Below are 25,656 nucleotides of genomic sequence, written 5' to 3'. Positions count from 1 at the left end.
GATGTGGCTCTTAATGAAACATGCCGCATTATTACGGGGTGTCTGCGCCCTACACCACTGGAGAAATTACACTGTCTAGCCGGTATTGCACCACCTGACATCCGCCGGGAAGTAGTAGCCAATAGTGAAAGGACCAAGGCAGAGACGTCTCCAGCTCATCCCTTGTTTGGGTATCAGCCAGCCAGTCAATGACTTAAATCAAGAAATAGTTTTCTAAGATCTACAGAGACACTCACTGGAACACCTCAGCAAGCGAGAGTCCAAAAGTGGCAGGCTTAAACCCAGAACCTCAACCAACGGCTGATACCAAATGAGAGACTCCCTCCTGGGCACACAGAAGACTGGGCGACTTGGAAGGCGCTGAACAGACTGCGCTCTGGCACCACGAGATGCAGAGCCAACCTCAAGAAACGGGGCTACAAAGTGGAATCCTCGACATGCGAGTGTGGAGAAGAGCAAACCACTGACCACCTGCTGCAATGCACCCTGAGCCCTGCCACATGCACAATGGAGGACCTTCTTGCAGCAACACCAGAGGCACTCTAAGTGGCCAGATACTGGTCAAAGGACATTTAATCAACTACCAAGCTTGCAAATTTTGTTTTGTGTGTTTGTTTGTTTTTGTTCTGTTAGAAATGTCATGCAATCGTCTGGTTGCCCCTGACATGATAAATAAAATAAGCTTAATGGTGTAACATTAGAAAACGTTGACCATTTCTGCTCCCTTGGCAGCCACCTCTCCACCAAAGTCAACACTGACACTGAAATTCAACACCGCCTGAGCTCTGCAATACATGGATGGATGGATGGATGGATGGATGGATGGAATCCTAGAGTTGAAAGTGACCAGTGACATCCCTTTAGGCAGATAGATGGGTGGATAGATAGATAAGATAGATAAGATAGATAGATAGATAGATAGATAGATAGATAGATAGATAGATAGATAGATAGATAGTGTTGCCATGGGAGATATAAAAAAGTGGAACACTCCAAAAGGGTTTGTTCATTTAACTCACCCAAAGGGATCCTTCTTTCCTTCCAAATAACACTACTACTGCAATGGCTCCCCATTCCCTTACCAACAAACAGCCTCAGTTCAAAAATCTCCAGAGAAGGAAGGAGATTCCACTGGAAGGGACCCCCAAAGGGCATCTAGTCCAGCTCCGCTTCCGCCAGGCAGGAAGGCGCAGTCAAAGCCTTCCCAACATATATTCTATTATATTTGGAAACAACTGTGTGTGTGAGGTTGTAAGAAGTGCAAAGAGGGGAAAATTCCAAAGATTATATGAAACGCACACACATATATATACAGGCAGTCCCCAATTACAAACAAGAGAGGTTCTGTAGGTGTGTTCTTAAGTTGAATTTGTATGTAAGTCATAACAGACATTTTTAAGTGTAGCTCCAGCCAAAAATAAAGTATTTTTGCTGTGGGTTGTATAGGAAAGTGTGAACACCCCTGTGGGGTTTCCTTTGCTTCCGTGCCCCTCTTCTCATATTATTTATATATCTATATCTATATCCATATCTATATCTATAAATATAAATGTAATGTTCGTTTGTGGTATTCACAGAACTCAAAAACCCCTGGATGAATTGACACCAAACAAAGACACCTAACAACCCAATGTATGTCCTTCACTCAAAAAAAATGATTTTGTCATTTGGGAGTTGTAGTTGCTGGGATTTATAGTTCACCTACAATCAAAGAGCATTCTGAACTCCACCAATGATGGAACTGAACCAATCTTGGCACACAGAACTCTAATGACAAACAGAAAATACTGGAAGAGTTTGGTGGACATTGACCTTGAGTTTGGGAGTTGTACATCCAGAGAGCACTATGGATTCAAACAATGATGGATCTGGACCAAACTTAACATGAATGCTCAATATGCCCAAATCTGAACACTGGTGGAGTTTGGGGAAAATAGAATCTTGACATTTGGGAGTTGTAGTTGCTGGGATTTGTAGTTCACCTACAATCAAAGAGCATTCTGAACCCCACCAACAATGGAATTGAACCAAACTTGGCACACAGTTCTCTCATGACCAACAGAAAAAACTGGAAGGGTTTGGTGGGCAGTGTCCTTTGGTTTTGGAGTAGTAGTTCACCTACATCCAGAGAGCACTGCGGACTCAAATAGTGATGGATCTGGACCAAACTCTACATGAATACTCAACATGCCCAAATGTGAACACTGGTCGGCTTTGGGGAAAATAGAAATTTGACATTTGGGAGTTGTAGTTGCTTGGATTTGTAGTTCACCTACAATCACAGAGCATTCTGAACCCCACCAAAGATAGAATTGGGCCAAACCTCCCACACAGAACCCCCATGACCACCAGAGTGGGCCACAGCAACGCATGGCAGGGGACAGCTAGTATATACACACACACACCCATAATAATCTGACCATATAAATATGTTTCATATAATTTCCCCTCTACTCTGGAGGTTGGATGGCCATCTGTCGGGAGGGCTTTGGCTGTGCCTTCCTGCCTGGCTGATGGGGGCTGGACGAGATGCCCTCTGGGGGTTCCTGCCCACCCTGTGTGTTCCGTGTTCCTTTCCCACTGCTCCACTCACCCAGGTGTTCAGCCAGCTGGCGTCCCCGCTCCGAGGAGACCACCCTCTCGTCCTCCATGTCGCACTTATTGCCCACCAGCAGCACCTGCGCATTGTCCCACGAGTAGGTCTTGATCTGGGTGGACCTGGAGGGAGGAGGAGGAAAGGAGGAAAATGCCTGGCCTCCCCCCTTTCCTTTCTCTTCCTCCTTTCCCTTCTTTTTCTCTTTCTTCCTTTCTTTCCTTCCCCTCCCCTTATACCTTTTCTCCTTACCTTTCTTTCCCTTCTTTTTCTCTTTCCTTTCCATCCACTCATACCCTTTCTTTTTCTTTCTCTTCCTTCTTTTTTCCTTTCCTTTCTCTTACTTCTTCTTTTTCTTTCTTTCCTTTCCCTCATACCTTTTCTCCTTTACTTTCCCTTCTTTTCTTTCCTTTCCCTCCCTTCACAACTTTCCTTTCCTTTTCTCTACACCCTTTCCTTCCCTTCACACCTTTTCTCCTTTCCTTTCTCTTCTCTTCCTTCTTCTCTTTCTTTTCCTTTCCCCTCACACCTTTTCTCCTTTCCTTTCCCTTCTTTTCCTCTTTCCTTTCCCTCCCTTCATAACTTTTTTCCCCTCTTTTCTTTCCTTCACACATTTTCTACTTTCCTTTCTTTTCCTTCTTCTCTTTCTTTTCTTTTCCCTTCCTTCACACCTTTACTCCTTTCCGTTCCCTTCTTTTCCTCTTTCTTCCCTTTCCCTCCCTTTAGCACTTTTTCCTTTCCTCTCTTTTCTTTCCTTCACACCTTTTCTCCCTTCCTTTCTCTTCCTTCTCTTTTCTTTCCTTCACACCTTTTCTCCCTTCCTTTCTCTTCCTTCTTTCCCTTCTTCTCTTCCTTTCTTCCTTTCCTTTCCCCTCACACCTTTCCATCTTTCCTTTCTTTCCCTCCTTTTCTCCTTTCTTTCCCCTTTCATCCTTTCCCTTCTTTTTCTCTTTCTTTCCCTCCCTTTACCACTTTTTCCTTTCCTCTCTTTTCTTTCCTTCACACCTTTTCTCCTTCCATTTCTCTTCCTTCTTTCCCTTCTTCTCTTTCTTTCTTCCTTTCCTTTCCCCTCACACCTTTTCTTCTTTCCTTTCTTTCCCTCCTTTTCTCCTTTCTTTCCCCTTTCATCCTTTCCCTTCTTTTTCTCTTTCTTTCCTTTCCCTTCCCTCACACCTTCTCTTTCTTTTTTCCCAGATCTCCAAAGGAAGACTCACCAGTCCTGGACGGCGTTGAAAGACTCCTCGTTGGTAATGTCGTACATCAGGATGAAGCCCATGGCGCCGCGGTAGTAAGCGGTGGTGATGGTCCGGTACCGCTCCTGCCCGGCCGTGTCCTGGCAGAGAAAGGGCATCATTTACCCACCTTTTTAATGTTGAAATGCCTCGCAAAGAATTATTATTATTATTATTATTATTATTATTATTATTATTATTAGTCCAAGCCAAAGGGGAAGCTGCACCTGGAGCCCTTCTTTGCAGGACATCATCTCTCATCAAGGCAGCCACGGCTATGTAATAATATAGTGTAATATAATAATAATATTGCTATGCAATAGTATAATAAAACAGACTAATATAGTATAGTAATATAATACATTTTGAAAAATATATTATTACAATTTATAGACTAGATTATAAACTATAATATAATAGTATATTAGAGTAATAGAAATCTATATAAATAAAAATGTAATGTTCGTTTGTGGGATTAACATAACTCAAAAACCACTGGATGAATTGACACCAAATTTGGCCACAAGAAACCTACTAACCCAAGGAGCGACCATCACTCAAAAAAAAGTTGAATTTGGCATTTGGGAGTTGTAGTTGCTGGGATTTATAGTACACCTACAATCAATGAGCATTCTGAACTCCACCAATGATTGAATTGAACCAAATGTGGTACACAGGACTCCCACGCCCAATAGAAAACACTAGAAGGGTTTGGTGGGCATTGACCCTGAGTTTGGGAGTTGTAGTTCACCTACATCCAGAGAGCACTGTGGACTCAAACAATGACGGATCGGCACCAAACTTGGCACGAATATTCCATATGCCCAAATATGAACACAGATGGAGTTTGGGGGGAATAGACCTTGACATTTGGGAGTTGAAGTTACTGGGATTTATAGTTCGCCTACAATCAAAGAGCATTCTGAACCTCACCAACGACAGAATTGAAGGCAAACTTCCCACAAAGAACCCCTATGACCAATAGAAAATACTTAAGGAAATCCAGTCCAACTCCCTTCACCGGGGCAAGAAAACGTAATCAAAGCCCTCCTGACAAAGAGCCATCCAGCCATAGATATAGAGAGATATGCTTCACACACACAGAAATACAGTATCATAGATTTGAAAGGGACTCTTAAAGAAGGACAATTATATATTGCATTTTCCAGAGTAGGCAAACCAGACAATCTCTACATCAACACTGACAAAGAAACAACAAGAAATACTGTTTATCCACAAGCATAAAGGCATTACATATATTAGAAATCAACACCTTCTCGTTACTTTTCAGATCAGCAGACTGGGCCACAGCAACGCGTGGCAGGGGACGGCTAGTGTGTGTGTATATATGTGTGTGTGTGTGTCTGTGTCTGTGTGCTCTGTTCGTTTTTAGTGACATCATAACTCAAAAACTGCTGGACAAATTGACACCAAATTTGCCCACAACACACTTACTAACTAAGAAACCCCCCAAAAAACACACAGCGGGAGGGACTTAAAAAACCCCCAAACCTAGAATACACTACAGTGAATGCGCGCAAACGGCTTACCCATGGGAGGGATAACAAACCAAACAGCTATCCCACCTCTCTCAAGAAGAGACTGCAGAGGAGACCATCTGTAGGGAGGGTTTTGATTGTGTCTTCCTTTATGGCAAAAGGAGGTTGGATTGGATGGCCTCCCCAGGTCCATCTGGCAGAGGAGAATCTCCCAAGTGGCAGGAAATGTTAGGAATTGCAAGAGTTGGAGTCCAAAACACCCTAGGGGGCCCAAATTTGCCCCTTCCTGGTCTACACCGTGGAGTTACTCCACAGCATTGAGCCATGGCAGTTAAAGGGGCCCCATAGGCCATCCAGCCCAACTACATTTTGCAGTAAATGAAGACACCATCAAAGCCCTCCCGACAGATGGCCATCCAGTTGGAAAGGAGCCCCAAAAGGCATCCAGTCCAACCTCATTTGGCAGTAAAGGAAGACACCATCAAAGCCTACCTCACAGATGGCCAACCAGTTGGAAGGGAGCCCCAAAGGCCATCCCGTCCAAGCCTTAAAGGCGTGTGTGTGTTTGTGTCTGTCTGTCTTCCAACTCTGACCATCCATCTACCATTCCTATCTATCTATCTATGATGTATCCATCTACCTTCTATTCTATCTATCAAGGTCCCTTCCATCTGTCCCTTCTGTCTATTGTTTCATGCCTGGAATTCCTCTGTTTTCTGAGGGCCACAGCAATGCATGGCAGGGGATGGCTAGTATAATATTAAAATATTATATTATAATAATATACTATGATAATATAGTATAATATATTTGATGTTATAATATTATATTATAGTAGAGTATTTATTTATTTTATTTACTTTATTTATATACCGCTTTTCTCAGCCCTCAGGCGACTCAAAGCGGTGAACAACATCAACACAAAACATCACGAGACAAGTATAGGGCAATAGGGAATAGTATAATATAATAGTATATTATAATGTAATAGTATAATAATAATATATAACAGTATAATATAATAGTAGATTAATATAATAATGGTAAAATATAGTAATATAATGGTATAAAATTATAATAATTGAATAGTATAATACTATAATATACTAATAGTATAATATACTAATATAATAGTATAGTATAATGTTACAATATAATAGTGTAATATAATAGTATAAATAGCATAATATAATATTATAATATAATCAATCAATTTATCTATACACATATTAAAAGTGAAAATCTGTATGTATTCGGCAGGGGTGTCCACTTACACACATGCCTCCTGCCTCCAGAAACAGCTATAACCCAGTGCTGAGGAGACACCAAAAGCACTCCTGCCAATGACATTGCAAGTTATAGTGAGTGCCACATCCCAGTGTTCCCTTTTCTCTCCATTGGTGTGAAATTTGCATGACCCTGGCCCACTGCCTCTCCCTTAACCTTTTCCTACCCTTTCCTGTGGCATACAGCAAACAGAGGAATTATCAGCAACTAAACATACTGGAGGGGTTTGGGGGACTGACTCAATAGGATGGAAGTTGTAGTTCACCCTGCATCAAGTCAGACCACTGTGACTCCCACCAACAATGGACCTGGACCACATTTGGCACACAGAACTCCCATGACCAGGTTTGGGGGCAATTGACCTTGATTTATAGAAGTTGTAGTTCAACTACATCCAATGATGGATCTGGACCACACTTGCCATGGATGATGGAACTTGTAGTACCTTCACTCACTTCCAGAGACCACTGCCACCCCCATGAATGACGGACCAGGACCAAACTTTGCACACAGACCCCCCATGACCCACTCTACATCCTGGTACAATTTGGGGGAGGACAGACCACAGATAATGGGATTTACAGTACCTTCGCTTACTTCCAGAGACCACTGCAACCCCCATGAATGACGGACCTGGACCAAACTTGGTACGCAAACCCCCATGACCCACCTCACATCCAGAGAAACTGGGACTCTCACCGACAATGGACCGGGACCAAACTTGGCACAGAGAAACTCCATGACCAACTGAACATACTGCAGGGTTTTCTAAGAATTGACCTTGACTTTGGGAGTTGTAGTACAACAGCATCCAGAGAAACAGTGGCCATCACCAACAGTGGACTGTGACCAAACTTGGCCCCATGACCAACTGAACATACTGTAAGGGTTTGTGGGAATTGACCTTGGTCTTAGGAGTTGTAGTTCACCTGCATTCAGAAAGCACTGAACCCAGCCGATGTCAGATCTGGACCAAACTTGGTACACAGACAAAACATGGCCAACTTTGACTACTGGTGGGGTTTGGGGTGAATGACCCACGATTTTGGGAACTGTAGTTCACCCACATCCTTATGCATTTTCTCATGGAAACATTCATAAAAAACAACAGGAAATACTGGCTTTTTAAAATAGAGCTACAAATTACCAAACTGATATTACCTAACACCCCAAAACAAACAATGTTTTTTTCAAGTAACCTGGGCACCGCCAGGTCCCCAAGCTAGTAATATAATAATATTTATTTATTTATTTATTTATTTATTTACTGCGCTTATAGACCGCAATTCTCAGCCCAAGGGCGACTCATTGCGGTGTACAACATGGAAACAAGTGCAAATTACAAGACATAGTGTAAAATAATCCACAATTCATCATTATCAGAAAAACATCTTATCAAAACATCAACATCAACATTACTACAAAATCCATTCCAAGCCGTCTCATCGTCAAACCCACAATCCAAAATCATTTCCGTTGTTCCATTCCTATGGTCAAATTACCGGTCATTGCACTTCTTGATCAAATGCCTTCTTAAAACAGCCAGGTCTTTAACTTCCTGCGGAATATCAACAGGGAGGGGGCTAGCCTGATGTCCACGGGAAGGGTGTTCCACAGCTGAGGAGCCACCACCGAGAAGGCCCTATCTCTCGTCCCCGCCAGCCGTGCCTGTGACGCAGGCGGGATCGAGAGCAGGGTCTCCCCGGAAGATCTCAAAGTCCTCGTGGGCTAATAGGCCGAGAGGCGGTCAGTTAGGTATCTTGGGACAGAACCGTTTAGGGCTTTATAGGCCAATGCCAGCACCTTGAATTGAGCCCGGTAGCAGATCGGCAGCCAGTGGAGCTGGTACAGCAGGGGAGTTGTATGCTCCCTGTGTCCTGCTCCTGTTAGTATCATGGCTGCCGCACGTTGGACCAGTTGGAGCTTCCGGGCCGTCTTCAAAGGCAACCCCACGTAGAGAGCGTTGCAGTAGTCTAAGAGGGATGTAACCAGAGCGTGGACTACCGTGGCCAAGTCAGACTTCCCAATAATAATAATAATAATAATAATAATAATAATAATAGAAGGCAGAGAAGGCTCAAGGTCTTGCCAAACTTGTAAAACATAGTACTGAGCCAAGGCAATTCAAATGAATTCATTCTCAGCATAGATGACGATGAACTTATTTTTGCCAATGCATGAGACTCGAGGACATGCATGCAGGCTCACCCAGATCTGCAGCTTGATGCGCTTGTCATTGCGGTAGATGGTCTTGACTTTGAAGTCGATGCCGACAGTGCTGACGAAGGCCGGGGTGAAGGAGTCGTCAGCGTACCGGAAGAGGAAGGAGGTCTTGCCCACGCTGCTGTTGCCGATGATGAGAATCTTGAACATGTAATCGAAGTTCTGATCGGAGGACTCCTTCTGGCCATAGCGGGCATCGGTGGCGGACGCCATCTGTGGAGAGGGAAGAGGAAGGGGGCAGTTAGCCATGAATTCACACATGCAGGGAAAGAGAGTCCAACTCAACAGCGGGTTAAGAGCCACCATTCGACAGTAGATGGGACTGGGGGGTCCTTGGGGTCTCTTTCAGATCCACAAATCAATCCTGAATTGATCTATCTCTCACTCCCTCCATCCATCTCTCTATCTATGTGTCTATCTGTCTATCTAAGGGGTTGGGTTGATGGGTCTTAGTGTCTATCTCCCTTTTATCTATCTATCTATCTATCTATCTATCTATCTATCTATCTATCTATCTATCCATCCATCCATCCATCCATCCATCCATCCATCTATCCATCCATTCCTCCAACCACTTCTCTATCTCTTCATCCCTCCATCTATTTCTCTATCCATCCACCCACTTCTCTATCTTTCTATCTAGCTATCCATCTATCCTTCCCTCCACCCACTTCTCTTCCTCTCACCATCCATCCCTCCACCCACTTCTCTGTCTGTCTGTCTGTCTATCTATCTATCTATCTATCTGTTGTTGTTTATTCGATCATTGGATGTGGCCACCCCCAGCTCCTTCAAGGTCAAAGCAGACACTTCAAGGATACCATCCATCCATCTTGCCCTTGGTCGGCCCCTCTTCCTTTTTCCTTCCATTTTCCCCAGCATCATTCTCTTCTACAAGCGTTCCTGTCTTCCCATGATACGGCCAAAGTACTTCATCTCTGCCTCTAATACCCTTCCCTCCAGTGAGCAGCCAGGCATTAATTCCTCCAGTATGGACTGCTTTGATCTTCTTGCAGTCCAAGAATTTTCCTCCAACACCATAGTTCAAAACCGTCTATCTTCCTTCGCTCAGCCTTCCTTATGATCCAGCTCTCTCATCCATAGGTTACTATGGGGAATCTATCTATCTATCTGTCTTACATTATACCTACCTACCTATCTCTTACGTTATATCTATCTATCTATCTATCTATCTATCTATCTATCTATCCATCCATCTATCTATCCATCTCACTATCTCACTATCTATCTATCTATCTCTCCCTCCCTCTATCCATCCATCCCTCTCTCCTTCCACCTCTATCTATCCATCTATGGATTCTATCTATAGAGCTATTTCTTACAACTCTCAGGTTATATCTATCTATCCATCCATCCACTTCCCTATCTATCCATCCATCCATACACTTCTTTCTCCCTCTTTCTCTATCCATCCATCCATTCCTCCACCCACTTCTCTCTCTCTCTATCCATCCATCCACTTCTCTATGTATGTATCCATCCATCCCTCCCTCCACTTATCTCTCTCTCTCTCTCTCCATACATCCCTCTCTCCCTCCACCTCTATCTATCTATCCATCTATCCATCTATGGATTCTATCTATCTAGCTATTTCTGAAAACTCTAAGGTTATATCTATCTATCTATCTATCTATCTATCCATCCGTCCATCCACTTCCCCATCCATCCATCCATCCATCCAACAATTCATCCACTTCTTTCTCCCTCTTTCCTCTATCCATTCCTCCACCCACTTCTCTCTCTCTCTATCCATCCACCTCTCTCTCTCTCCATCCATCCCTCCATCCATTTCTCAGTCTGTCTATCTGTCTATCCGAAGGGGTTGATGGCCCTTGGAGTTTATCTCCCTTTAATCTATCTATCCACTTGTCTATCTATCTCTCCATCCCTCCACCCAGTTCGCTCTCTCTCTCTCTCTCTCTCTCTTAAGGGGTTGGGTTGATGGGCGTTGGAGTCTATCCCCCTTTAATATATAAATATCCATCCATCCATCCATCCACCTATCAATCTCTCTTCTATCTTAAGGGAAATGAATTGCATGGTCCTTGGGTTCTCTTCCAGTTTTAGGACTGTTATTGATCTATTGATCTATCATACCTATCTATCTCTCTATCTTAAGGGGCTGGACTGGATGATGCTTGGGGTCCCTTCGAACTCTAGGAAAAAAGGCGCCTAAAAATAACAAAAAACAGAAATGCCTTGAAAAGTGATCTGGAGTGCGGCTGCCTTTAAACGGTCAAAATTTAAAATCCAATTTGTAAAAGCAAAGCATTGCACAGAAGACAGTGGCGCAATGTCAAGAAACCCATTGGCGCAAACCAGAAGAAGCCAACAAACTGCAAGTAGAAGAATATAAAGAACAACTACAACCCAATACACACACACACACAAGTGAAAATCTGTATGTGTCTATGTGGCTGGGGTGTCCACTTACACAGACAAGCTCCTGCTCCCGCAAACAGCTCTAACTCCCCCCATTCAGGAGACACCAATGGCCCTCCCTCCAATGACATTGCAGGTTGTAGTGAGCGCCATGAACATGTCCAAGAGCCTGGCTAATGTCCCCCCCCCAAACACCATCGTGCCCACCACCCAGGTGAAGGCTTTCATACGAGGACAATTTCATCCTAGATTTTATATGTTTCCTCCACCACAGACATCCCAGGGTTCCTTTCTCTCTCCATTGGTGTGAAATGTGCATTACTCCATCCACTGCCTCTCCCTCAACCCTTTCCTATTCTTTTCTATGGCACACAGCAGACAAAGAAATTGATCAGCAATTGAACATACTAGAGAGGTTTGGGGAGAATTCACTATGGGGTGTATAGTTGAACAGCAATCTAAGAGCACTCTGAACTCCACCAATGATGGAACTGGAAATAACTTGGCACATAGAACTCCCATGACTGACAAAAAACACTGGATGTCTCGGGAGGGATTTATAGGTGTTCAACTACATCCAGAGCGGACTATGAACCCAAACAACGATAGATCTGGAACAAACTTGGCGTGCATACTCAATATGCCCACATTTGAATACTGGTTGGTTTTACGGGGAAATGGCCTAAACATTTTGGAGTTGTAGGTACTGGGATGTATAGTTCACCTACAATCAAGGAGCACTCTGAACTCCACCAAGGATGGAATTCGACCACACTTGGCACACAGAGCCCCAATGACCAGTAAAAAATACTGGCGGTCTTTGGGGAAAATTCACTTTGATTTGGGAGAGTTGTAGTTGTAGATAGCAGTGTGAACCCAAACACCAATGGATCTGGATCATACTTGGCACACATACCTGATATGCCAACATGTCATTACTGGAGGGATTTGGGGGGAACTGACCTTCCTTTCTGGGAGCTGTAGTTCACCCACAACCAGAGAAACTGTGACCTCCACCCATGATGGACCTGGACCAAACCCGGCACACAGAACCCCCATGATTAACCCGAACTACTGGAAGGGTTTGAGGGGACTGACTGACCATCGTGGGAGTTGTAGTTTACCCTGCAGCCACAGAGCACACTGAACCCCACCAATGATGCATCTAGAGCATACTTGCCCATCATAACAAACTGATGGAGTTTCTCAGGGTTAACCTGGCATCATGGGAGTTGTAGTTCACACACAAACTTATGCATTTTGTCCAATTAAAAAACTGACTTTCTCAAATAACCTACTGAAGGGGTTTGAGAGGATGGACTCACCATAGCGGGAGTTGAAGTTTACCCTACAGCCAGAGAGCACACTGAACCCCACCAATGATGCATCTAGAGCAAACTTGCACAACATAACAAATATTAAGTACTGATGGAGTTTCTCAGGGTTAATCTGGGATGATGGGAGTTTTTTTTTTTTTTTGTCGTGTCAGGAGTGACTCCTGGTGTGAGAGAATTGGCCGTCTGCAAGGACGTTGCCCAGAGGATGCCTGGATGATTTGATGTTTTTATCATCCTTGTGGGAGGCTTCTCTCATGTCCCTGCATGAGGAGCTGGAGCTGATAGAGGGAGCTCATCCGCCTCTCCCCAGATTCGAACCTGTGACCTGTCAGTCTTCAGTCCTGCTGGCACAGGGGTTTAACCCACTGCGCCACCGGGGGCTCCATATGATGGGAGTTGTAGTTCACCCACAACCTTATGCCTTTTGTACAATTAAAAATTGACTTTCTCAAATAACCTACTGAAGGTGTTTGAGGGGATGGACTCACCATAGTGGGAGTTGTAGTTTACCCTTCAGCCAGAGAGCACACTGAACCCCACCAATGAGGCATCTAGAGCAAACTTGCGCAACATAACAAACTTTAAGTACTGATGGAGTTTCTCAGGGTTAATCTGGCATGATGGGAGTTTTGTTGTTGTTGTTGTTGTTGTTGTGTCAGGAGTGACTCCTGTTGTGAGAGAATTGGCCGTCTGCAAGGACGTTGCCCAGGGGATGCCTGGATGATTTGATGTTTTTATCATCCTTGTGGGAGGCTTCTCTCATGTCCCCGCATGAGGAGCTGGAGCTGATAGAGGGAGCTCATCCGCCTCTCCCCAGATTCGAACCTGCGACCTGTCAGTCTTCAGTCCTGCCGGCACAGGGGTTTAACCCACTGCGCCACCAGGGGCTCCATATGATGGGAGTTGTAGTTCACCCACAACCTTATGCCTTTTGTACAATTAAAAATTGACTTTCTCAAATAACCTACTGAAGGGGTTTGAGGGCATGGACTCACCATAGTGGGAGTTGTAGTTTACCCTTCAGCCAGAGAGCACACTGAACCCCACCAATTATGCATCTAGAGCAAACTTGTACAACATAACAAACTTTAAGTACTGATGGAGTTTCTCAGGGTTAACCTGGCATGATGGGAGTTGTAGTTCACTCACAAACTTATGCATTTTATACAATTAAAAATTGACTTTTTCAAATAACCTACTGAAGGGGTTTGAGAGGATGGACTCACCACAGCGGGAGTTGTAGTTTACCCTTCAACCAGAGAGCACACTGAACCCCACCAATGATGCATCTAGAGCAAACTTGCCCACCATAACAAAGTTTAAGTACTGATGGAGTTTCTCAGGGTTAACCTGGCACGATGGGAGTTGTAGTTCACAACCTTATGCATTTTGTACCACTAAAATTGAGTTTTTCAAATAATCTGGGCAATACCAAGCTAGAATATAATAAAAGGAAGCAACCAAACCTCAGAAAAGCCTGTGAAGAATAGTTCCCCTTCGGCTGTAGTATTCCTAATAGGGGGAGATTACAGCAGCCCTATTTTCCCTCGAGGGATAAAACAACAAATAAATGCAATTTATGTGCTGCAGGGCCCTCCATTTTCTGCGTATTTCGCTTCGCAAAAAGGCAGAGCTAAGCAGGTTTCTAAACCGCAGAGAAAGACAATTAAGCTAATTGGGTGGATCAGCTCTTCACCACCGACAGCTTGACCCCGAAATGGGTTTTCATATGTCTTTCAATCTATGTCTTTTCATTATTATCGAATAATAATAATAATATTTATTTATACCCTGCTTTTCCTCTCCGCAAGGAGACTCAAAGTGGCTATGTATCTATTATTAGTATTAGAACACTGTTTCTCAATTTTCCTAATGCCACGACCCCTTAATACATTTCCTCATGTTGTGGTGACCCCCAACCATAACACTGTTTTTGTTGCTAATTTATAATTGTAATTTTGCTCCTGTTATGAATCGTCATGTCAATATCTGATATGCAGGATGTATTTTCATTCACTGGACCAAATTTGGCACAAATACCCGATACGCTTAAATTTGAATACTGGTAGAGTTAGGGGGGATTGATTTTGTCATTTGAGAGTTGTAGTTGCTGGGATTTATAGTTCACCTACAATCAAAGAGCATTCTGAACCCAACAACGAGAAAATGGAACCAGTCTTGGCACACGGAACCCGCATGACCAACAGAAAATACTGGAAGGGTTTGGTGGGCATTGATCTTGAGTTTGGGAGTTGTAGTTCACCTACATCCACTGTGGACACAAACAATGATGGATCTGGACCAAACTTGGCACAGATATTCAATATGGCCAAATGTGAACACTGGTGGAGTTTGGGGGAAATAGACTTTGATATTTGGGACTTGTAGTTGCTGGGATTTATAGTTCACCTACAACCAAAGAGCATTCTGAACTCCACCAATGATAATATTGGGCCAGACTTTCCACACAGAGCCCCCCATGCCTTGAAGGGTCTCGCTGGTGTGTGTCTCCCTCCAGCCTGACATGCTCTCCCTCGTCTACATATGTGAACCACGCTGCCATGCGCCAAGGACATTATTCTCCTCGCCTCCGCTGAGAGGCCGGCCAATCACAGCGGAGGAGGGCTTTTGGAGGAAGGATTCGCCGTCTGTTTCCAAAGAGGAAAAGAAGGACAAGCAGGGAGATCATCAGCCTTCTCGGCCAAAAAGGCTCCTAAAACCATCTGAAATATGTTTTATGATGGTCTTTGGTGACTCCTCTGAACCCCCCCCAACTTATATAATAATAATATAGTGAGAAACATTGTATTATTATTATATAAAATAAAATAAAATAATTATTATTATCATTATCATTATTATATTTATTTATAACCCACATTTTCTCTCTACCAGGAGACTCAAGACGGCTATGTATCTATTATTAGTATTATAATGTATTATTATTATTTACTAGCGGTCCCCTGCCATGCGTTGCTGTGGCCCAGTTTGTTGATCTGGAAAATAAAATAATGAGAAAGTGTTGGTTTCTAATATATGTAATGTCTTGATGCTTGTGGGTAAACAGTATTTCTTGCTGTTTCTTTGTCAGTGTTGATGTGGAGATTGTCTAGTTTGCCCACCCTGGGACATGCAGCATATCATTGTCCTTCTTTAAGGGTCCCTTTCAAATCTATGATCTGTGTGTGCGTGAATGATATCTATCTATATCTATCTATGGCTGGATGGCTCTTTGTCAGGAGGACTTTGATTGCGTTTTCTTGCCCCAATGAAGGGAGTTGGATTGGATGGCTTTAAGTATTTTCTGTTGGTCATGGGGGTTCTGTGTGGGAAGTTTGCCCCGATTCTGTCGTTCATAGTGTTCAGAATGCTCTTTGATTGCAGGTGAACTGTGAATCCCAGTGACTACAACTCCCAAATGTCAAGGTCTATTTCCCCCAAACTCCATCTGTGTTCATATTTGGGCATATTGAGTGCTTGTGCCAAGTTTGGTCCAGATCCATCATTGTTTGAGTCCACAGTGCTCTCTGGATGTAGGTGAACTATAACTCCCAAACTCAAGGCCAATGCCCACCAAACCCTTCCAGTATTTTCTGCTGGTCATGGAAGTCCTGTGTGGCAAGTTTGGTTCAATTCCATTGTTGATGGAGTTCAGAATGCTCTTTGATTGTAGGTGAACTATAAATCCCAGCAACTACAACTCCCAAATGACAAAATCATAATTTTTGGAGTGATGGTCAGTCACTCCTTGTGATGTGAGACGTTTTGTTGCCAAATTTGGTGTGATTTCGTTCATTGGTTCTTTTGTTTTTAAGGAACTCATTATGCACAGAGCATTTTTATATATATAGATTAACTATCATATCTTTCAATCAATTTATTTTAATGACCATGTTTTTAATCTATGTCTTTTAATGGTCACGCCTGTCTTTTAATCGATGGATTTTAGGGTGCACCTTACCATTATTATTATTATTATTATTATTATTATTACATGGCGTGGGTCCCTTTGCCTCCCATGGCTTTTAGGGAACTCTCCAAGGTCCTGAATTGAGGAAAAGAAATGAGTTGTAGAAAGGCTTTCATGGCCGGAATCACTGGAGTGAATCACTGGTTGTGAGTTTTCTGGGCTGTCTGACCATGTTCCAGAAGCATTCTCTCCACAACCCCCTCACAAGTCTGTTTGAGGTAGGTGTGAATTGATTAGCATATAATGGCCTAGCAGTTTCAAAGTATGGCTGCTTTCTGCCTGAGGGAACCTTTTGTTGGGAGATGTTAGCTGGCCCTGATTGTTTCCTGTCTGGAATTCCCCTGTTTTTTTTTCAGCCAGACCTTGAAACTGCTAGGCCATTAAATGCTAATCAAGGTGGCCAATTGGAATGTTGTATATTATTGGGTTGTTGTAGGTTTTTCCGGGCTATATGGCCATGTTCTAGAGGCATTTTCTCCTGACGTTTCGCCTGCATCTATGGCAAGCATCCTCAGAGGTAGTGAGGTCTGTTGGAAGTAGGAAAATGGGTTTATATATCTGTGGAACGACCAGAGTGGGACAAAGGACTTTTGTCTGCTGCAGCTAGGTGTGAATGTTTCAACTGACCACCTTGATTAGCATATAATGGCTTGGAAGTGCCTGGGGGGAATCTTTTGTTGAGAGTGATTTGATGTGCCTGATTGTTTACTCTCTGTTGTTTTGCTGTTGTAATTTTTGAGTTTTTTAAATACTGGTAGCCAGATTTTGTTCATTTTCATGGTTTCTTCCTTTCTGTTGAAATTGTCCACATGCTTGTGGATTTCAATACATTGTATATTATTGTCTATGTTTTTTATTTTAATTGCTTGTATTGTTGTGATTATTGCTTGTATTGTTGTGTTTGGGTTTGGCGTCATGTAAGCCGCACCGAGTCCCTTGGGGAGATGGTAGCTGGGTACAAATAAAGTGTTATTATTATTATTATTATTATTATTATTATTAACATTCACACCTACCTCCAACAGACTTCTTTCTCCCAATCATAAATGGAAACATTCACAATTACCTCAAACAGACAAGAGTTCTTTCTCTCACCGTGGACATTATTCCACAGATATATAAACCCCATTTTTCAAGTTTCCAACAGACCTCACAACCTCTGAGGATGCCTGCCATAGATGCGGGTGAAACGTCAGAAGAAAATGATTCTGGAATATGGCCATACAGCCGGAAAACTCACAACAAACCAAAAAAAAAGAGCTTATATTATTATTATTATTATTATTTGTTACCCACTTCCTCTAATGACAGCCAAAACACCTCGACATAAAATACATACAACAAAATACATATATCAAAACATGTCTCTATAAAATAGATTTACACAAAAACCAGTAGTGTAAATCCAGATCTAGATCCCAAGGGTCCGACTCTTACGACCCTTAGGATCTAGGATTGCTTAGAAATGGTCTAGATGCCCTTGGGGGTCCCTTCCAACTCTCAAAGCCCTTTGGATCTCGAATTCCTTAGAAATAGACATCTGCACTGGAATGGTCTCGGTCTAGATGCCTTTTGGGGGACCTTGCGAATCTAGAATTCCTTTGAAAAAACACTGAAACAGAATAGGTTTAAACTAGATGCCCTTAGGGTCCCCACTGACTCTTAAGGCCCTTGAAATCTAAGATTCCTTAGAAATAGACACCTGCTCTGCAATGAGCTTGGTCTAGATGCCCTTTGGGGAACCCTGAGGATCTAGAATTCTTTAGAAATAGACGCCTGAACCAGAATAAGTTTGGACTAGATGCCCTTTAGGGTCCCCACTGACTCTTAAGGCCCTTGAAATCTAAGATTCCTTAGAAACGGACACCTGCTCTGCAATGGGCTTGGTCTGCTCTGCAATGGGCTTAGTCTAGATGCCCTTTGGGGGACCCTGCGGATCCAGCGAAATCACACCGAAATCCTGCCCATCGAAAAAGGAGCAAGGGAAGCAAACAAACAGGCTTACATAATACGAATAGGGATGTGTTTCCTAGAAGAGGATATCTCTAGGTCCTCCAGAGTGGTCTGCTTCTGCATTGGAGGGCCTTGGGATTCCTAGAGAGGCACCTGGGTTGGAAAGGACCCCTAAAGGCCATCCAGTCTGACCCCAATTCTGCCAAGACACCATGAAAGCCCTCCAGCTTCATAGACATTAGAAAGTTAATGGGGAGAAATAGGGCCAGGGAATGAATCCTAGAGGTGGAAGCGACCCCAAGGGCCACCCAATCCATTCTGCCTTTAAGGGCACCATCCGATCCCTCCTGATAGATGGTCATCCAGTCTCATACCTATATGGAGAAATAGAGCTATACCATCGCAACAACAACATGTTGGAAGGGATCCCAAGGGCCACGCAATCCATTAAGGACACCATCCAATCTCTCCCAACAGATAGCCATCCAGCCTCATCGGCATTAGAAGGTTCATGGAAGTTAGAACATTAGAAGGTTCATGGAGAAATAGGGCTATAGAATTGGAAGAGACTCCAAGGGACATCTAGTAAGACCCAATCCGATCCCTCCCGACAGATGGCCATCCACCCTTGTAGCTTCATGGGGAAATAGGGCTATAGCATAATAAGAAAAACAACAATCCTAGTGTTGGAAGGGACCCCAAAGGCCATCCAATAAAACTCTATTCTGCCATTAAGGACAGCATAAGATCCCTCCCAACAGATGGCCATTGGGCCTCACTGACATTAGAAGCTTCAATATAGAAATAGGGTCATAGAATCCTAGAGTTGGAAGGGACCCCAAGGGCCATCCAATAGAACTCTATTCCACCATTTTGGGCACCATCCGATGCCTCCCTCCAAATGGCCATCCGGCCTCATCGACATTAGAAGGTCCATGGATAAATAAGGCTATAGAATCATAGTATCCTAATGTTGGAAGTGACCTCAACGCCATCCAGTCCAACCCCATTCTGACATTAAAGACACCATCTGATCCCTCCTGACAGATGGCCATCCAACCTCATAGTCTCATGGGGAAATACGGCTATAGTATCCTAATCATCATCATGATCACCCTAGTGTTGGAAGGAACCCCAAGGGTGATCCAATAAAACTCTATTCTACCATAATGGACACCATTGAATCCCTCCCGACAGATGGTCATCCAGCCTTATAGATTCATAGCTTCACAGGGAAATAGGGCTATAGTATCCTAATAATAATAATAATCATTGTATTGTCGAAGGCTTTCATGGCTGGAATCACTAGGTTCTTGTGGGTTTTTTCGGGCTATAGAGCCATGTTCTAGAGGCATTTCTCCTGATGTTTCGCCTGCATCTATGGAAAACCTCAGAGGTAGTGAGGATGCTTGCCATAGATGCAGGCGAAACGTCAGGAGAAATGCCTCTAGAACATGGCTCTATAGCCCAAAAAGCCCCACAAGAACCTAATCATCATCATCATCACTTTATTAGTAACCCATCCTATCTCCCCAAGGGGACTCCTCATCATCCTAGGACACCACTCGATCCCTCCCAACAGATGGTCATCCAGCCTCATACCTTCATGGAGAAATTACAGTATCCTAATAATAATAATAACAATCCTAGTGTCAGAAGGGACCCCACAAGGGCCATCCAATCTGACTGCAAACTTCCATTCAGGACATCTGATCCCTCCTGACAGATGGCCATCCAGCCTCAGAGACTCATAGCTGCATGGGTAAATAGGGGTATATATATATATATATATATATATATATATATACACATACACACACACAGCATTTCTGTCCCGTCTTTCGCAACCCGAAGACAACAACTCACAGTGGCTTACAAATTGGCAGCAATTTGATGCCACAACAGTCATAAATACCATTGAAAACATTCAGCAAAACATAAGAAAATACATATAAAAACATTAAAAACATATAATCACCACTATAGTATCCTAATAACAATAATTCTTGTGTTGGAAAGTGCCCTAAAGGCCATCCAATCCAACCTTCAACTGGGCTGGAAGACCCAATCTGATCCCTCCCAACGGATGGCCACCCAGTCTCTGCTTCAAAGTGACATTTGGGGTTTTGTATTATTATCATCATCATCAGGTCTTTCAATTGCGTTATATGGTCCATGCATGTGGGCTGCTCTGTCCATCCGCAAGCCAATCAGCCCGGTTGCTCTGGGCGACCATCCATCATTCATAGCCGTGTCGCCTGACAACACACTGCCGTCGTCGACGCATGGGCTGCCGCGCACCGAATCTGATCCGCCGAGGCAAAAAAAAAAAGCCCTCCAAGATGGAGGATTGCAAGAGCAAATGACTGCAACCGGCCACTCTCTTCCAATCGCCATCAAGGCAAATCCTCCTATTCTGCTTGGAAAAACACAACAAGCCTGTATCCTTTGGAACCCAAAGTGATGGGAGCCTCCCTTCCCAACCAATCATAGCAGCCCGTTTGCATCCAAGCAACACAAGAGGCCTAAAAGGACATCTCAAGGGGGGGGGGGGGGAATAATAATAATTCTATCCATTCTATTTTTATTATTTTTATTTTATGTACATATCTGAGATTTTTTTAAAAAAATATTTTAATTATTTATTCTAATATTTTGCATATATATATTATTTTGACATTTTACATTTTTATAATTTAATATTAGAAAATTATTATACTTACAGTTTACATTTGTTCTCATGGTTAAATTACTATTTATTATATTTTTACTCGTTTGTATCCTTGCATATTTAATTTTTTTTATACCTTACCTAGGCTACCATTTTATTATTTATTATTTTCACATTTTATTTTTTTATCCTGTCACTTTTGATATTTTTGTATTATTTATTATTAGCATTTATTTTGTAGTTTTATCATTTTTTTCGTGATTGATACTTTTGAATTTATATTATTTTTATATTTTACCCTTTTTATTATTTTTATATGTTGCAATATTCTATTTTTATGCTTATGTTTCACACTTTTCTATTGATATCATTTTTGTTTTACCAGTTTTATCATTTTTGCGTTTTACAATTTTCTATGTTAATTATATTTTTTTGTTTCACACTTATTTTTCTATTTTTATTATTTTACATTTTATTATTTTTCTATTTTTATAATGTTTATTATTTTCTATTTTACTTATTTTTGTTTAAATTTTTAATTAATTTTTAAATGTTATTAATTTTTAAACTGTTATTTCACAATTTTACTGTTTTTCTATTTTTACAGAAGAAATTCTATTCTACCCATTTCATTTTATTATATTATTATATTATATTTATTATATTATATTATAACATTTTTATTTTACATCTTTAATTATATTTCTATTTTTATTATTTCTCTATTTTTACAAATTGTATTGTTTTTGTATTGTCGAAGGCTTTCATGGCTGGAATCACTCAGTTCTTGTGGGTTTTTTCGGGCTATATGGCCATGTTCTAGAGGCATTTCTCCTGACGTTTCGCCTGCATCTATGGCAAGCATCCTCACCTCTGAGGATGCTTGCCATAGATGCAGGCGAAACGTCAGGAAAAATGCCTCTAGAACATGGCCATATAGCCCGAAAAAACCCACAAGAACTGAGTGTATTGTTTTTATTATTTTACCATTTCTATTTTTCATTACCACTTTTATTATTTTTCATTCTTACCATTTTTATTTTGTTCTATTTTACCATTTTTATTTTGTTCTCTTTTACCATTCTTATTTTTATTATACTTTTTTACACATTTTTAATTATTTCACAATTATTATTATTTCTCTATTTTTATTATATTTCTATATGATATTATATTTTTACCATTTTTCTATTTCACCCTTTTTATTGCTTTTTATTATTTTTTACCATTATTATTATTCTATTTCTATTTTCACCATTTTAATTCTTTTTCCAATTTACTCTTTTTATTGCTTTAATTATATGTGTACAATTATTATTATTATTTCTAATTTTATCATTTTTTTATTTTTCCCATTTCCATTTTTATGTTATTGCTTTTTATTATATATTTTTATCATTTATTATTATTTTCTATTTTTTATTCTTTTTCTATTTTCACCATTTTAATTTTTGTCTATTTTATCCTTTTGATTGCTTTTTATTATATTTTATCATTTATTATTATTTTCTATTTTTTATTCTTTTTCTATTTTCACCATTTTTGTCTATTTTATCCTTTTGATTGCTTTTTACTATATTTTTACAATTTTATTATTATTTCTCTATATTATTTTTTCTATTTTATCATTTATTGTTTTTATGTTATTTTACGATTTTATTATGCTCATTATTTTACTATTTGATCCTTTCGATTTTTTAAATTATATTTTTACAATTTTTAACCATTTCTATTATTTTCGTATCTTGACCATTTTTATTGTTTTTCTATTTTTACCCTTTTTATTATTATTATTTATTATTATTATTCACAATTTTGCATTATAGTTTTATAATATTCTGCACTCAATGTATCCATTTACTTGTCTATATTACTTGATTCTATTCTATGATTCTATACTGCCTTGATTTGCTGGGCTTTGCAAGGAGAGCCTTTCTGCAAAGGCCCATTTGCCCCATCGAAGCATCCCCCGGTTTAAGCGCCTTAGGCTTCTGCTGCTACACCTGTGTCAAATGAAGGTTACCCCACTCCCCGAATCCCATGCAAAGGGGGCACCCCAGCATCCAAACCGGGGTGCAAAAAGGAGCTTGCAAGGGCGCGCGCGCTCACTCACCTCGGAAGCGCGCTTCGGATCGACAGCTAATGCAGCAGCAGCGGCGGCGCGAGGCGACTGAGCACCTTGCCTGCAGATCCCCGGACCGACGTCACAGCGTTCCAAAAAGGGGCGGGGCGCAGATGCAAATGAAACCGTGACGTCCTTGCCCTGCCCTCCTCTTTCGGAGGCGGTGCTTAGAAGACGGGAGCCGCCTCACGATTGGCCCGTCGCTCAGCCAGGATTGACGCCGGCTCGCAACCTATCCCGGCCTGCCAGGCTCGGTTTCTATGGCGACGCAGCTTCCCTTTCGCGCGCCATTGCTTCAGCCAAGGCGGTCACGTGGCCCTGAGGGGAAAAGGCAGCTTTTCAACCCCTTCTTGATTGGGCCAAAAGTGACATAAAAGTGGGGCCTGAATGAGTCTCAATCCTTGATTAAACCAATAACATATTGACAAGCTAGAATGTGTCCAGAGGAGGGCGACTCAAATGATCAAGGGTCTGGAGAACAAGCCCTATGAAGAGCGGCTTAAGGAGCTGGCCATGTTTAGCCTGAAGAAGAGAAGGCTGAGAGATTTGTTGTTGTTGTTCATTCGTTCAGTCGTCTCCGACTCTTCATAGAATCATAGAATCAAAGAGTTGGAAGAGACCTCCTGGGCCATCCAGTCCAACCCCATTCTGCCAAGAAGCAGGAATATTGCATTCAAATCACCCCTGACAGATGGCCATCCAGCCTCTGCTTAAAAGCTTCCAAAGAAGGAGCCTCCACCACACTCTGGGGCAGAGAGTTCCACTGCTGAACGGCTCTCACAGTCAGGAAGTTCTTCCTCATGTTCAGATGGAATCTCCTCTCTTGTAGTTTGAAGCCATTGTTCCGCGTCCTAGTCTCCAAGGAAGCAGAAGACAAGCTTGCTCCCTCCTCCCTGTGGCTTCCTCTCACATATTTAAACAGTATTTCTTGCTATTTCATTGACAGTGTTCATGTAGAGATTGTCTGGTTTGCCTACTCTGGAATATGCGACATATAATTGTCCTTTTGGGGGGGGGGTCCCTTTCAAATCTATGATACTATATGTGTGTGTGACTCATATCTATCTATCTATATCTATGGTTGGATGGCTCTTTGTCAGTTAGACTGGATGGCCTTAAGTGTTTTCTGTTGGTCATGGGGGTTCTGTGTGGGAAGTTGCCCCAATTCTGTCGCTCGTGGGGTTCAGAATGCTCTTTGATTGTAGGTGAACTATAAATCCCAGCAACTACAACTCCCAAATATCAGGGTCCATTTCCCCCAAACTCAATTTGTCTGCAAATTTGGGCATATGGAATATTCGTGCCAAGTTTGGTCCAGATCCATCATTGTTTGAGTCCACAGCGCTCTCTGGATGTAGGTGAACTACAACTCCCAAACTCAGGGTCAATGTCCACCAATGCCCATGTTGGTCATGGGAGTCCTGTGTGCCACGTTTGGTTCAATTCCATCGTTAGTGGGGTTCAGAATGCTCTTTGATTGTAGGTGAACTATAAATCCCAGCAATTACAACTCTCAAATGACAAAATCAATTTTTTGAGTGAAGGACATACATTGGGTTGTTAGGTGTATCGTGTCCAAATTTGGTGCCAATTGCCCTAGTGGTTTTTGAGTTCTGTGAATACCACAAACGAACATTACATTTTTATTTATATAGATTTATATTCCACCCTTCTCACCCTGCAGGGGACTCAGGGCGGATTACAATGTACATATACGCATATATGGCAACATTCAATGCCAAAGACATACTGATGCAGAGCATCCCCCCCCCCCCCCCCCAAGTATTTGTAGTTCGCCAAGGGCCGGAAAATGGATTCTGCTGCTTCCTGACCCAGCACACCTGACTGGGTTCCTGTTTCCTCTCTGTGAATTCTCTGGCTTGTGCACTGGACCCTGGCCCCTGATCAGGGAAATGCAGTTCCCCCAAAGGACATTGCCCCACTCTCCACCACTTGTGGACTCTTTGCGGACTTTTCTGCCCTTTCTGATTGACTTGGTGCCCTGGCATCACGGGCTTCCTCCATGAACTCAAAAACCAAGCCGCTTGGGGAGAAGGAGCTCCCCGCCTGTGTGTGCATGCTCTCGTTGCAAGGGATCAAACCTCAAGAACTCTGATGAATTGCTTTTGCCAATTGTTGTTGCTTCTAATAAACTTTGCTGGGATGGGGATGGGGATGGGATGGGGACCCCCTTTATGAAATCTGTGAGCTTATGAAAGTTTATGAAGAATGTACATGATATGGAAAGATATGAAATCTATGAAATGTACCCTGACCCTCTCCCCCACCTTTTCTCCCTCTGAACTTTACCCTACTAAAGTATGTGACCTGGGATTACCGTTAAGGAAATCCAATTTCCTTGGAAG

The 25,656-nt window shown here is 42.2% G+C and overlaps 1 protein-coding gene across 1 annotated transcript in view; it reads right to left on the bottom strand.

Annotated features, from left to right (window-relative positions):
• Window positions 1–23,390, bottom strand: part of RAB3A (RAB3A, member RAS oncogene family) — a 33,930-nt gene extending 10,540 nt beyond the window's left edge. Inside the window, exons 1-4 of the mRNA XM_060784885.2 lie at window positions 23,282–23,390; window positions 8,820–9,047; window positions 3,808–3,926; window positions 2,594–2,718 (exon numbers count right to left, since the gene is read on the bottom strand). Coding sequence (XP_060640868.1) covers window positions 2,594–2,718; window positions 3,808–3,926; window positions 8,820–9,047 — 472 coding nt within the window. The 5' untranslated portion in view covers window positions 23,282–23,390. The remainder of the gene's footprint in view (window positions 1–2,593; window positions 2,719–3,807; window positions 3,927–8,819; window positions 9,048–23,281) is intronic.
• Between the last annotated feature and the right edge of the window lie 2,266 nt (window positions 23,391–25,656).

Source organism: Anolis sagrei, chromosome X, assembly GCF_037176765.1.
Source record: "Anolis sagrei isolate rAnoSag1 chromosome X, rAnoSag1.mat, whole genome shotgun sequence".
NCBI lineage: Eukaryota > Metazoa > Chordata > Lepidosauria > Squamata > Dactyloidae > Anolis > Anolis sagrei.
The sequence above is the reverse complement of the archived record's forward strand: the minus strand, read 5'-3'. Positions and strand labels throughout refer to the sequence as shown.